Genomic DNA, 14,593 nt, shown 5'->3' with positions numbered 1-14,593 from the left:
ATGCTCCCACTATCTCAAAAGGTCATAGTCAGACAACTTTTCTTTTAACGAAAGTTTTCCTTGCAAAATGTTAGAAAATGTTTTGAGTTACCGATAACTGTGGTTTACAGTACTTCCTTTGTCTTTTTATTGATATTGTTTATAAGAATTAAATAATCATGGGTTTTATAGTATTTTCCAAATAAATTTAGCTATGAAAATTCTGATTTAATATAGTTTTTAACTAGTTATCCCTTTGTTCATTTAATGTGAATCTGTTTGACCGGACATAAAGTTTTAAAAAAAAAAACGACTTTGAATTTAATCTCAAGTATGCTGTAACATTTCTATGATTATAAAAGAAAGTCATTAGCTAAAATGAAAAAAAGTTAAAATTAAATTATTTTTAAACATATAAAGATATTTTTGCAATTGAGCTAAAAAGGCAAAATACATCAAATGACTCCTGAATTATATTCGAAATGTCGAATTCACACTCAAACTATACAGAAGACTTATTACACACCTGAACATCTAAAAAGTGAATTTAATTCCACCCTACAAGCTGACGTGACACAAAATAAAAAAATAATTAATAACTGGCGCGTTTTTTATAAAAATTATTTTTTTAATCCATTTTTTATTAAAATAAATGTTTTTGTACTCCCCTACCCCCCAGCCCCCCCGCCCCTCTATCACTCCAAACTCGCCCCACCATTCTTTCTTCTTCATCCCTGCACCCTTTACCCTTCACCCCTGCTCTTTTTTTTTCTTTTTCCTCCCTTCACGCCTGCTCCATCCCCCCACCACACCGCTGCCCCGCCCCGTCCCTCCATCTTCACGCCAAACCACCCCCACCCCCCAAACCCCTCCCTTTCTTCTTCACCATACCTTCCATCACAAATAATCACATTGCCACAATCAATTTCTCCATCCTCACCCGTCCCACCATCAAATATTCAAACCCAGCACCATTAATATAAATATCTCAATCAATTTTTGTTGATTAGGATAGTAATACAAAAAACAAAAAAAAAAAGAACATAAATCTCGATGGTGGTGATGGCATCTTTGTTTATAACTAGTAAATTTGATGGTGCTCATGGAATTAATGATTGGGTTTGGGGATGGTGATATGTCACCGGTGATAATGGAGGTTTTGTAATGAGCGGGGGAGGGGGGGGGGTTTCATGACCCGACTAGGGGCCATGACGGGTACTCGAGGCTAACCACCGAACACCGCTCATTCTATTACTCATCATGCTCGTTAAGCGTACATTCATTAATCTAATGCTCAAATCATAGGAAAACCTTTTTTTTTTTTTGAAACATAAATACTTTTATACACATAAGCCCTTCGGCTATCAAAATAATATACATACAATAATAACATCGTGAGACCATACTACCAACACATACGTATCTACGAGCCTCTACTAGAATACTAGACATATGGACGGGACAAGACCCCGTCATGCCCAAACATATATGTACACAAACCGTAAATCAATGGCACATCTGGAATAATAGAGTGCTTTCAAAAGTCTGCTTATCGGCTTCTATAAATCTGGGTCGCCTCTCTGTCTACCTGTGGGCATAAACACAGCGTCCAAAGAAAACGGACGTCAGTACGAATATTGTACTGAGTATATAAAGCATGAATAAAATGAACATAATAGAGAAGTCATAAGACACAAGATGTAGATATAACCTGCGTAACTTCTAAGGGTGGATGCCTTTCATGCCTATATCATATATTATCATAATACATGTATCATCATAGCGCATACATCATCGTATCATATATGAATATCATGGTACAGTATCTGCTCATACACATTAAACATTATCCGTATTCGGCCACATAGTGGTTCGACAGTATCACATACATATCCTTCGGGCTTTTCATACATTCTAATACATAGTAGTATCGTACCCGATCATATAGGTTCGGTGTCTTACGTACCCAGCTATAATAATGCCTGGTGTTATACGTGTCTGGCCCTACCAAGGCTCAGTGATATCCGTACCCGGCCCTACCAAGGCTTAGTGGTATCCGTACCCGGCCCTACCAAGGCTCAGTAGTATCCGTACCCAACTGCAGTGGTGCGCGCGCATCATATATATATATATATATATATATATATATATATATATATATTCTACCCGGCCATACTAGGTTTCATAATAGCTATACATAGGCACATATACATAAAAGCCCATAAATATCTTTAGCGTCCTCACTATTATCATCGTCATCATTATCGTCATCGTTATCAACATCGTCATCGTTATCATCACATATATCTCATAAGCTTATCATAACTTTTCATAGAGCATGCATTTGAATTGAAAGACAATCTACGAAAATCATATCATATTCGTAGCATGAACTTCGTAAAAATATCGCATGATAGACTTTATAATCTCTAAACTTAGGCTCATCATTACCATCGTCGTATCTATGGCATATCTCTTACCTTTATCATATGGAACCCCCTATGAACATAGACTCGTAACTTTTCGGAACATTGGTCATAGGTCATGCATTAGAGCTTATAGACAATCTATAATGATGTCGGGGTGACATAAGGTCGAGAACCCCCGATTACATTATGGAGTAATCATATTCATCATATCTCACCTTGAAGGAACTAACATTTTAAGGTGAGTGTACACGAGGAAAGCATCAATGGAACCATATTTAGGATCATTAGCCTAATGGACATCATATGTTACTCTAGGATTCTTTATACTTAAATTCATCATCATCATTGCCATGACATACATCTCATAGACATCATATCTAGCTTTAGAATCTATAGGCTTAAACTTACCATAATTAGTATCATATTCATGACATATTCCTCATCTTTATCTCATAAGAAGATCTTTATCAATGTTGACTCATAGTTCCCGAAATGTAAAAAAAATCATGGAGAGGTAGGAAATAATATCATAGGAATCATATAAGGATCATCATGTTCGTAGGAATGTCATTCATGAGCTTTAGGACTTCTAGACTTAGATTCATCATCAATATTGTCATGCTCGTAACGTGTCTCTTTTCTTTATCTTGTATGAAGCTCTTTATAATCGTAGACTCATAATTTCCGATATGTAGGAAAATCACGGAAAGATAGAAGGATTCATGCTATAGGAGTCATGCCTTAGAAAGAAGGGACTAGCCTTACATACCTCTTTCGTTTAACAATTCCATCGCTTGATTGTCTCCTTCGACGCTCACGTCTCTACCTTCAAGGGAATTCGCATCAACATTAGCTATTTGATTATATGAACGTGCTTACTAAAGCTAGAGAAAATTGGGCAGCGTTTCCTTCGTTTCTACTACTTTCTCCATATCTTATATCAATCCCCAAACATCCATAACAGCATTTACAATATTATAGGCAACAATCATCATTCCACTACATTATCCACATTTCACAATTCCACTTCAATTCATCCATATTCATGGTCATAGTATACTAGTAAGTTTTCTCACATATAATGCTTATCCCATGTCCTTAATATCATTCATATCTTACTTATAATCACCACATCTCAATATTCATGATTCACTCCAAACTACTACACAAAATGTCACTATTCACACATTCATGACCCATTTTCTATCTCCTTCTACAATCCAAGTGTTTTAACTTTTCAGTACCTTAAATAACATGTAAATACCATAAAACTTACCTTAGATAGTGTAGAAATAAGCCTTGAGTTGAAATACTTCTCTTGCACCAAAACCCTAGTTCACTTCCATTGATATTTCTTGACTTGGATGAGCTTTAATGTGTTTTTTACACTTAATTTTGTGGGTTTGATGAAGTGGATCTTTAGTTTCACTTGGATTCTTGTATATGAAGTGTTTGGAAGGTTTTAGAGAATTCTTGAGTCGTGGAGGAGAAATGGGAATGAAAATAATGAACTTGGTCTCTTATTTAAAAACTTAAAATCTGTCCCGACATAGTTATACGGACACTTATACGGTCCGTATAAGTAACCGTGAAATCACCCTGTCAAATTCTCTCTTCTGTGTTCATTATATGGTACTTTATATGGGCCGTATAATTTTATACGGTCCGTATAAGTGACCGTAAAATCACCTCTTCAACATCTTGCCTCTGTGACCATTATACGACACATTATACGGGCCGTATAACTTTATACGGTCTGTATAAGTGACCGTGTAATCTCACCAATGAGGGACTTCACTGTGACCATTCTGCGGACTATTATACGGATCGTATAACATTATACGGACCATATAATCGACTGTATAACTCATCTTTTCACTGATCTTTTTCTTGTCACTTCATTTGATCTCCAATCCTTAGGGAACCTTCTTAGCACTTGTTTATCACCTCATTAACAATCTAAGGGACGTTATAACTCTTCTCCAAAACATCACTAATTCGTTACTCATAAATCCTTCTCAATACATAACGTATACCTTGTCTTTCTTGGGAGACTTTCTTCTTTTACTTCGAATGTCTTTGAAATCTCCTTTAGAATCATCAAATGTTATTTCTTACTTATCAAAACATCGCATACGTCGTACCCTTCGTCAGTCTATTCACTGTGCATGAACAAAAAAATTTTCGAGGTGTAACAGGGGGGAAGAGGAGCGGGTTGGGGGGAGGGGGGCAGCAGCAGCACGGGGAGGGGGGGGGGGGCAGCAGCAACAACAACACATTGAATAGTCGGGGCTGTTGAACAGGAGCAACAAATTGAATTTTGGAGGGGGTGATGTAATTTCGGTGGTAAATTTAGTTGCGGATCTTGAATTTATGGTGATTGTTTGCAATTTCTTATAGTGGCAGTAGTTATAAAGTGATTTAACGGTTGATTTGGTTGTGGGTGGTGAAATTTGTGGGTTAATTTTTTTTTATTTTATGGTGGTGGGTTTGATGGTTGGTTTGCCGGCAGTGATGGATATGGTGGTGGTGAAATGGGTGGTGGCAAATTTGGTGGTGGCAGATATGTTTGTGGTGAAATTGGTGGGGGGGGGGGGGGGGTGGTGGGTTTTGTAATGAGTATAGAAGAAAAGGAAAAAGAAAATAGTGTAAATTAAAAAGAAAAAAGAAAAAGTACTGAAAATAATAAAATTTATTTTATTTCCACGTGGCGCTGATGTGGCATGCGCGTGTGGAACACCAGACGCTGTGAAAGTGGTTTAATACCTTGTAGGGTGGAATTAAATTTACTTTTTAGATGTTCAGGTGTGTAATAGATCGTCTGTATAGTTTGAGTGTGAATTCGATATTTCGAGTATAGTTTAGGGGTCATTTAATGTATTTTGCCGAGCTAAAAATGAAAAGAGTCACGATGGAACATCCATAGATTATTTCAAAGAAAATGATTAACGAATAGATGTTTAACTTAACACCGATAATTAGATCCTTTTGCACTCTAAAGCTCATAATTCTCTGACGGGAAATACATGTTATATAATAGCATTATCTTCCTAAGTGCATGCATAAAATATTATTAAAATAAATTATTCCGATGACTAATAATACTATGTAGAAAAGAGTAAACGCATTGATCGTTATGCAATCCTCGTCATTTATTTAGGGCGAGATGTAGCTTCCTGACGTAATTTTCTGTGTGCTATATAATTTAGATTTTCCCTTTCTAAATTCCATCTACTTAATTAGCTCACACGTTGCTACACATCGAGCCATATTTACCCCCTACAAACACCCCACCCCACCTCGTATCTTTATCTGCAGCGAACAAATTGATCTCTGCAAAATAATAATCAAGGCAAGTATATTCTATCCTTGTAATCTGGGAAATTCAATCTTTATCTTTTTCTTATCCATTCTTAAAAAATTACTTATTTATTAAGTTTGATGCCAAATGTTAGCATAACTTTTGCAATTTCATTGTTTCCTTCGTGGGCACCTTAAAGAACAGAAAGAAAAACTTGCCCTTTTATTCTTATATAACGTAGTCCAAGATACTAGACCTATACACTTCTTCTATGTGGCGTTGGATAATTGGTTCTTCTTTTATTTGTTAGAAAAAGAAAGATTGCTCTTTTCTCTTCAATTTTTTTTTTTTTTTTGAAATCTTGAATTCTTCCCTGCTCTTTTGGAATTGTTTTGAAACAGAGACAATGGGGAATCTGTTTTGCTGTGTACAAGTTGACCAATCAACATTGGGTATCAGAGAGAGATTTGGCAAGTTTGATGATGTCCTTGAGCCTGGATGTCATTTCTTGCCATGGTGTATTGGCAGCCAGATTGCTGGTTACCATACTTTAAGGCTGCAGCAGCTTGATGTAAGATGCGAGACCAAGTCAAAGGTGCGTAAACTAATAGGGTTTGGTGTAAACACTGGATGCGGTAAATTTTTACAGTCAGAGGTTTTAGCTTGTTTTTGAATGCCAATTGCTTTCCATACTTTTACCGAGTTCATCTGAATTCAATACTTTTAATTTGAAGTATAAAATTTATGTCTAAAAATTCATTAGAATTGCAACAAATAGTAGATATGAACCCATAACTTTATAAATATAATGGGTCAATGCGAAAAACCTTAAATGTTGAACCCATAAAGTTTAAATTCGAAATCCATCTCTGCTGCCACCTGAATCTCTTAGCATATGCTTGGAAAAACACTTTTCCCTTGATTCTTGTGGGTTATTAGTTCATGTTGCAACATGATGTATCTGCGTATGGCTTTTCAAAATTTTCAAGTTTTTGACCTTTCTTTAACTTCTCTTAACTAATGAGAATCAGGAAAAGACTGTTAAACTAAGAGGTTGGAAGTTCGAGTCACCAAGTGAGCAAAGTTGGAAAGGGTCATTGTTGACTCTTGGGTAGGTGGTTGTGGGGCGAGATTTAACCTATCAAAACAAAAAGGTAAAAGAATACTGAACTATTAATGCAAAGATGATGTTATGTTATAATTAAATTTGTATTGTCTTGATCATTTCCTTTTTTGGATTTTTAATTTTTTTGTAATTTTTTTTGCCTCACCCTTCCACGGGTGAAAAAGTTTCTACTTCTCTTGTTGACTCGAACCTCGCAACCTAGTGGTTGAAGGTCGAGGTGTTCTACCACTATAAAAAACTAAATCCTTGTGCTTGTCATCTCTGTCTTCTGCGTCATGTTTACTGAGCCAAGAAGTCTTCAAGAGCACAAGCAACTAATTCACTTAACTTGGATTTCAGTAGATAATGTCTGATAACTGATATGGCCATAGAATCTAAACTATTTCTTGCTAGACTGCTAGTTGACATTTTCTAGCACGTTTGTTTTTCTCCTTATTCACCTTTGTAAACATCTAGGTTCTGGTTTCAATCAAATGAAAGGACATTATGTAAACCATCATATCATATCATGGTAATCTAATATGGGCTATCTCAGTGTGCTCAATGACCGTAATCTACAGCATGACCTTTTCCTTTGTCATGATTTAACTGGTAAAACCTTCATTCATTGTGCAGGATAATGTATTTGTAACTGTTGTTGCTTCAATTCAATATCGTGCTCTGGCTGATAAAGCTACTGATGCTTTTTACAAGCTTAGTAATACTCGGTCCCAGATCCAAGCCTATGTCTTTGATGGTATGAAAATGTGAATCTCTTATATTTTTCTTTCTCATGACAATAGATAAAAAGTGATAATATCTACAAGTTCTGTGTACTGCAATTGCACAAGCACAATACTTCTCTTTTCTGAACTATTTATTTGCGTCCCAAATGATGATGGCCTCTCTCATAACTGTACAGTTATTAGAGCGAGTGTTCCAAAGCTAAATCTGGATGATGTCTTTGAGCAGAAGAATCAGATTGCTAAAACAGTGGAGGAGGAACTTGAAAAGGTAATTCATTCCCATCATAAATGGTGTAAGCAAAATGACAAGCAATGATGGTTATTGTACTCATCTTCCTTTGGATGATATATAGGCAATGTCTGCTTACGGATATGAGATTGTTCAGACACTAATAGTTGATATAGAGCCAGATGAACACGTCAAGCGAGCTATGAATGAAATCAATGCAGGTATTATGTATAACCTGTCTCTTTAGGTAGACTGATGTAGTTAACACATCCTTTCTCTCTGTCTAATAGCAGTAATTCATCATATGGGAAAGTTCTCTGGTGCTTATAAAGAACTAACTGATGAAATTAGGTGCGATCAGGTTTGGTAACCTACAACCATAGCTGTTTCAGAATTATGGATGGACGAGGATGTATAGTTAAGTGGTACATACATATCATGGTGGTACATAGCTAAGTGGAGAACACATGAACCCAAGATAAACGAATATGGATAATAGAGTAGAGGAAAGATTTGGCCTCTCAGATGTACGAATTGTCTCTTTTTCTTGAGGAGAACAAAAAATTTAGCTTATGTATATCTCAACCTTGCACATATTCTCGTTTGAAGCATGAGAACATGAACAAGCTCAGTCTTTAACTACTCGTGTGACCCACCTTTTAGCTTTCAAAATGGCCTAAAGTGCATGATGATTCGATTTCTGAAATATATAAATGTAAAGAAAAAAAAATCCTCTTTTACTGTTCTCAAGAAAAGATCTCCCTCAAAAGGAGAATAATACCATAGTAGCTAGGTTATGTTGACTACATTGGGCTATGTCAAGCAATCCATTTCAATCTTATCCAAAATCTGTTGCTAGTGGTAGGTAATTTTTTTAAGCTTCAACCTAATCGCTGGTTTACATTAAATTCTGGCAGCTGCAAGGTTGAGAGTAGCCGCCAATGAGAAAGCAGAAGCTGAAAAGATTATCCAGATTAAACAAGCTGAAGGTGATGCTGAGGCTAAGTACCTGGCAGGACTAGGGGTTGCTAGACAACGCCAGGCCATTGTGGATGGTTTAAGGGACAGTGTTCTTGGCTTCTCAGTTAATGTACCAGGAACTACAGTCAAGGACGTCCTGGATATGGTCCTCATCACTCAGTATTTTGACACCATGAAGGATGTTGGTGCCAGCTCCAAATCCTCAGCAGTCTTTATCCCACATGGACCTGGTGCTGTTAGTGACATTGCAGGGCAGATTCGACAAGGGTTACTGCAGGGTTCAGCTGTCCAGTAACCAAATCTTTTATAAATGTGTTTTCACCATGTCTCGTGTGGTTCCAGTTTGTAAGTAATGTTTCTTTGTGATTTGATTATGATGGCCGCAATTGTTCTTTACATATGTGTGTTGCTAATGTAATTACATGCAGTTTTTTAAGTTTGAGTGTTTGTCATCTAATAGTCAGGTTCAGTATTTTGTTTCATTGACATTAATATGCCGGAGAGCTTCGGCCGTGGAAAGTGAGCAAACTGACTGCAACGAGGCTTCCACAGACGCTTCCCTTTTGGGCGGTTGTTTGAACTTGGAAGCAGTGTTATACAATACAAGTGTCTGCATAAAGCTATATACATGAAGTCTTCTTCAAAATTGATTTCACTGCATTTAGGGCTCTAATTAGCCTGCCCCTTTACTCTTACGTAAACTTACTTTCACTTTTGTGAGAATTGGATCGATGCCTACTAACTCGCACCTCTTCTTGGATTCTGAACAGGATCTTCCTTTCTCTGTTCCCCTGTCTATGCCTCCCCATTCCCAAAAAATAATTGAACAAATAGTGAAAAAAGAGAAAATGCCGTGTCCTGCATGATATACATTTCCTTTGCACAAGAAAGTATAAAACGAACTTGGACGTTTTGTGCTACGGGAAAAAATCTTTTGCCTCCAAGAAACAAAATGTACAGGCGAGTGACTCTTCATACGAGAAAAAATTGAGCGATCGCTTAACGAGGCAGTGAATCAACTGCAAAAATGTCTACGAAGGTTGACTCAAACCTTCTAATCACGAGTTTAAAACTTTTTTCCTGTCCAGTGATCAATCATCCTTGGTGGATATTTTATTGAGGACAGTTGTCTGGGAAGCCTAGAAACTAATGATCACGTTCATTCTCGTTGCGAGCAGTGTCATGTGGATACCTTAGAGCACAACTTCAAACACTAGAATGGCACCAAGAGAATAAAAGTAGAAATGACCACCGACCAGAGGCATTACCTCATAAATTTTTAAGTACGTTATAAACATCAATTACTCGGCAAAACAGAACCATGCCTATGGCTTGGTATGAGCTTTATTTGACCGACCCGGCTGCATGATACAGTCTCAGCAGTTTCTGAGCTGTAAACATGGACCGGTAAGAATATTCAAAATTGCCTGTTGATTATAACAAAAACTCAAGCTTAACCTCTTCGAATCAATTGCCACCCACCATTTTTGAAAAGGGTGAATAAGAATGTATGAACTTGGAACGAGGATGCATAGGTTCAAGCAACCACCTAAATTTATTTTTACAGAGCAAAAAACACCACAGAACAAGTCTTCAAATTGCAGCAACGCCTCATGTCTATGGAATAAAGATGACAAGCCTATGGCTTGAGAGCCAAAGCAAGTCCAAACTTGGCACCCTTGTCAACAGACTTAGTGTCCACTTCTCCTGAAACAGTGAAAAGGGACTTTGGGCGCCACTCATGTTGAAGCAGAGCACTGGCCTTTCCAAAGTTGTTAATCCTTGCTTTCACACTGGTCAAAGGATCCAATCGGTGCTGAGTACCAACAGTGATGGTGTTCTCGTTGGTGGAGAAGCTGTGGTTCACCTCAGCCCCAACAGCAGTACTTGTGAGAGGGCTGACTGTGTGGTAGTATGATGCACACAGATTATCTCCCTTGTTATTCCTGAGTTGTCATAACACAAGCACATTGAAGATTAAACCTATGATCACTGTTAAGCCTTTCGAAACATTTTATAATAGAATAGACTAATGAACTAACACACAGTATACCTAACTTGATATTTAAAATATGCTGAATCTCAAAGTGAACATATGCTACAGTAATGTAATGTAAATCACTCACAGATTCAAAGAAGCAACAAGGTCGGCATTTGTGAAGCTCAAGCCAGCGTTGCATTTGGTGAATTCTCCCATCTTGGTGTCAAAGGATACATCAGTTCCAAGAGCAAGAATGTTGGTACCCACTACACCAGAAAAGTTAACAATCGGGTTTGCTGTCAACCCAACGCTGGTGCATATACCAGCATAGTCATGTAGATATTGAACTTCCAACTGTCAAGACCAATACAAAAATTAGAACAAGCAGACGTGTTACGCGATTTGACATTTTCTTCTTTTAATAGATATATTTGATGCCATATGATATTGCTATTTACCTTTCCAGACCTCTGGTCAGGAACTCTGAAGCTCAAAATTGTCTTCAACCCTGGAGCAGGCTCATCAACCGAAATGGTTGTGAAAAGCTAGCATAAATACACCATTAAGTCAGATCAACTATATTGTCATAATGTATATCCCAAAAAGAAAAAAAGGCAAAAAACTTATGCTTCAATAATACATCCCAAGCAGCAAAGACTGAAGAATGAAACAGTACGTGAAAATCAATTTATAATCAATCAAATGTTGTCTTTCATAAACTCCTCAGTTAGAGGACCTAATGTCCACATTGCTAGAGCCCAGATTTATAAGTTGACAAATAAAATAAAAAGGAAAATTTAAAAGAAGAGGATAAACTAGGAGCACATCAAGCAAGGAGTAGGTTGCAGTACTCACGTTGGAGTTTGTGTCTACTTTAATGTCTGTTGTAACATTCTTGTTCTTCAACTGAGTGTTAACATCAGCCAAAAACAGATCACCTTTCTTTGCTCCTGATGAAGTAATAACCTGTGAAACGACATGGAAGGTTAGCTTACAGAACAATCCTAACAGCAAGAGAACAGTGAGTCAATAAAACTACTGCAGCAGAAGCGCTTGTAATCAATGGGCAGCAAAAACAATCAACTAGATTTCCATCGCAAAGAAAAAAAGGGAAAATATAGCAATCAGCCTGAAGCAAATAATTGCCATTATTAAGAGCCTGTTTGAAAGGGTTTATAACTTATGGCTTACAAGTATAAGCAATCCTAACTTATGACGTTTGGCTTATTTTTGTTATTTTGACTTAACTAGTGCTTAAAAGCATTTTTTTTATCTTACCTAAACACTACAAAAATGCTTAAAAACAATTTTGGCTAAAAAGCACCTAAATTAAGCCAATCCAAACAGGCTCTAACTTTCTGTTAATCCATTAAAAAATGAGGTTAAATCAGCCAATCCGAAAGGTACACAAGCCTATAAATGAGTAAATGCATCAAAGTAGTGTTCCTAACAACTATACCAGTGGAACAAACTGGAAAGACTTCTATATGCATTAAACCATCCACAACATAACATCTAAGGGGTCGTTTGGTAGGATGCACTAGAGAACATAATGCATGTATTAGCTTTGGTATTACTAATCCCTATGTTTGGTACACTTTTTCAACCTATGTATACACCCTATTTGGTATTATCCTGTGTATAACTAATACATAGAAAATCATGGTATTCGCAATACCAAGCCTATTAATACATGCATAAGCATGGTTAAAGACAAAATTTCCCTTGAAGTCCGTCAAAGCTAAAGAATGTGGAGGATATTTTTGTAAACAAATTACTTTTTCTGAAATTATGAAATGCATGTAATCTTTACCACACCACACCACACCGTCGATAAGAAATAATCTCAGCATAACTAATCGCTACATTACTAATAAACCCTATTAAGTACAATTCGTATACACCCTACTAAACGCCCCCAAGTGTAGCTATAAAAATGCTAGTACTGCCTTTGTCCCAAGCCGAACTCGGAGATGTAAATGAATTATGAGTCATATTATTAGTAGTGGAAGAAAAAAAATAAGTTATTCTTATGAAGTTGAAATTGAATAATTAAATGAAGTTAAATTTTTGAAAGGTGTGAGATAACATTATTCATTAAATAGTTCCAAATGCCAATATTGCCCTGTATTAAAGTGATAGTGAGAAACAAATTCCTTCTATAATAAACAGCTACAATCAATTTTGATGAATTACACAATACACAAGGAGGTCAGAGGCGGACCTACATGGAAGGGTGGGAGTGCACGGAAAAAATTATGTATACATATGTGTATATATCCTGAGAAATTAGTATATATTTAATTGTGCACTCTAACAAACGAAAGTATTTTTGGGGCACGTTGATTTTAACTGCTGCTTCCCTTACATGTCACCCTGGATCGAACCGAATGTCACTTTTAATTTTTTTTTAAGCATATTTTTAGGAAAACAATAAGCGTTAAATGAGCTCACCCAGATTCGAACCTGCACTGTCACCACATGTTGCACAGCCTTAGCCACTGAGCTAGCTCTTTCATTTGCTTCACTGTGTTAAATTTTTTTATTACACATATTTGACCTACATACTTATATTTTCGCCACTGCTACGCTATTAGTGACCGGTCTAACACAATATTATCCCTCAGTTTTTGTTGGCGTTTATGTTAAGAAAATAGTGCCCCCGCCATCTTAAAATCCTGAGTCCGCCTCTGAAGGAGGTATTAGTAATATAAATTGGGAAACTTTAAAAAATATACAGCCCTAACATAAAACATTACGCCACGTAGCCTAACATACAATATTATACTAACATTATACCTGGGAAAGCATTATACATAAATAAAAGGTGTTTATACACACACAAGTATGTGCTAAACGGGGTAACAACACTAAAAAATATGGGCTAGGTGGTGTAAATATTTTCTCTCAGCAGACATATAGCGTAATTTTCCCATATAAATGAAAGGAACAAAATCAGCAAAAATAAAGAGATCAGAGAAACTTACAACACCGGTGGGAGAGTAGGTGGTAATAGAGAACTTGTGGTCACTCTGGTAGTCCTTGTACAATAGATCTGATTATTCAATACGAATACATTAAAATTACCAATAGAAACAAACCTTAAAAAAGTTGAAAATACAAAAAAGTAATATTACCTCGTGCTTTTTTGCCAATTTCAGTGTAAAGACCAGGACCTTTCCCCATGATTGAAGCTTAAAATCTGAGAAATGCAAAGGAAGCACTAGTGTGTGTGTGTGTATATAAACGCTGCCCTAATTATTTGGTCTCTTTTTGAACGGTGTGCTATTACCAAGGCTGATCTCCACCGTAGATTTCTGGCCTCTGAAGGGATATTCCTCGCTTAGGACCGTTGATTTTTGTGCATAGAGATGCGAACTTAGAACGTATGATGTGGGTTTTTTTGATGAAAATAGTGAGAGTGTAAACATTTTAATTTTCAAAAAATAAAAAAAAATAGTCGAATATAAATGTCTGCAGCAATTAAATTTGAGATATGTCATATTGGAATTTGGAACAATTTGGAGTCTGGTTTTATAACTGAGATATTCATTGCATTTTAATTTATACCCCGTGAGATTACATACATTAGGTTTTAATTTACTGTTATTTTCTTGATTATATACATTCTATAGTGTTTTATAAAAGGACCAAGGCAATGAACAACTATGAATTAGAATGAGCCTAGCATTTAGGCTTAGGTTTTGTATATGCATTAAAAACATGCTAAATGAGTAAAGAAATAGATTTTAAATTAGTAAACCTGATGATATGTAATAGCATTCTAATTTCAAACTCATAAAATTCAAATTTTTATACTAAATATAGTTTTACTTCATAAG

At 36.4% G+C, this 14,593-nt stretch overlaps 2 protein-coding genes across 3 annotated transcripts; one reads left to right on the top strand and one right to left on the bottom strand.

Annotated features, from left to right (window-relative positions):
• The first annotated feature begins 5,555 nt into the window (after positions 1–5,555).
• On the top strand, positions 5,556–9,227 carry LOC132625155 (hypersensitive-induced response protein 1-like). Of its 2 annotated transcripts, XM_060339967.1 has the most exons (6): positions 5,556–5,760; positions 6,111–6,304; positions 7,451–7,571; positions 7,737–7,828; positions 7,914–8,010; positions 8,707–9,227. In XM_060339967.1, exons 2-6 carry the CDS (start codon positions 6,116–6,118, stop codon positions 9,063–9,065), a joined length of 858 nt encoding a protein of 285 aa, XP_060195950.1. In that variant the 5' UTR covers positions 5,556–5,760; positions 6,111–6,115; the 3' UTR covers positions 9,066–9,227. The 2 variants fall into 2 exon arrangements, with proteins under 2 accessions (XP_060195950.1, XP_060195951.1); XM_060339968.1 differs by lacking the exon at positions 5,556–5,760 and having other exon boundaries at positions 5,792–6,304.
• Positions 9,228–10,217: 990 nt separating this feature from the next.
• On the bottom strand, positions 10,218–14,046 carry LOC132625157 (mitochondrial outer membrane protein porin of 34 kDa). The gene is made up of 6 exons (XM_060339969.1): positions 13,889–14,046; positions 13,739–13,806; positions 11,607–11,717; positions 11,210–11,296; positions 10,897–11,105; positions 10,218–10,716 (listed from the first exon to the last, which is right to left on the bottom strand). The coding sequence occupies exons 1-6, from the start codon at positions 13,935–13,937 to the stop codon at positions 10,410–10,412; spliced, it is 831 nt and encodes a 276-aa protein (XP_060195952.1). The 5' UTR covers positions 13,938–14,046; the 3' UTR covers positions 10,218–10,409.
• Positions 14,047–14,593: the final 547 nt, after the last annotated feature.

Source organism: Lycium barbarum, chromosome 12, assembly GCF_019175385.1.
Source record: "Lycium barbarum isolate Lr01 chromosome 12, ASM1917538v2, whole genome shotgun sequence".
Taxonomy (NCBI): Eukaryota; Viridiplantae; Streptophyta; class Magnoliopsida; order Solanales; family Solanaceae; genus Lycium; species Lycium barbarum.
Note: the sequence above shows the minus strand (reverse complement) of the source record. Positions and strands in the feature narration are given on the sequence as shown.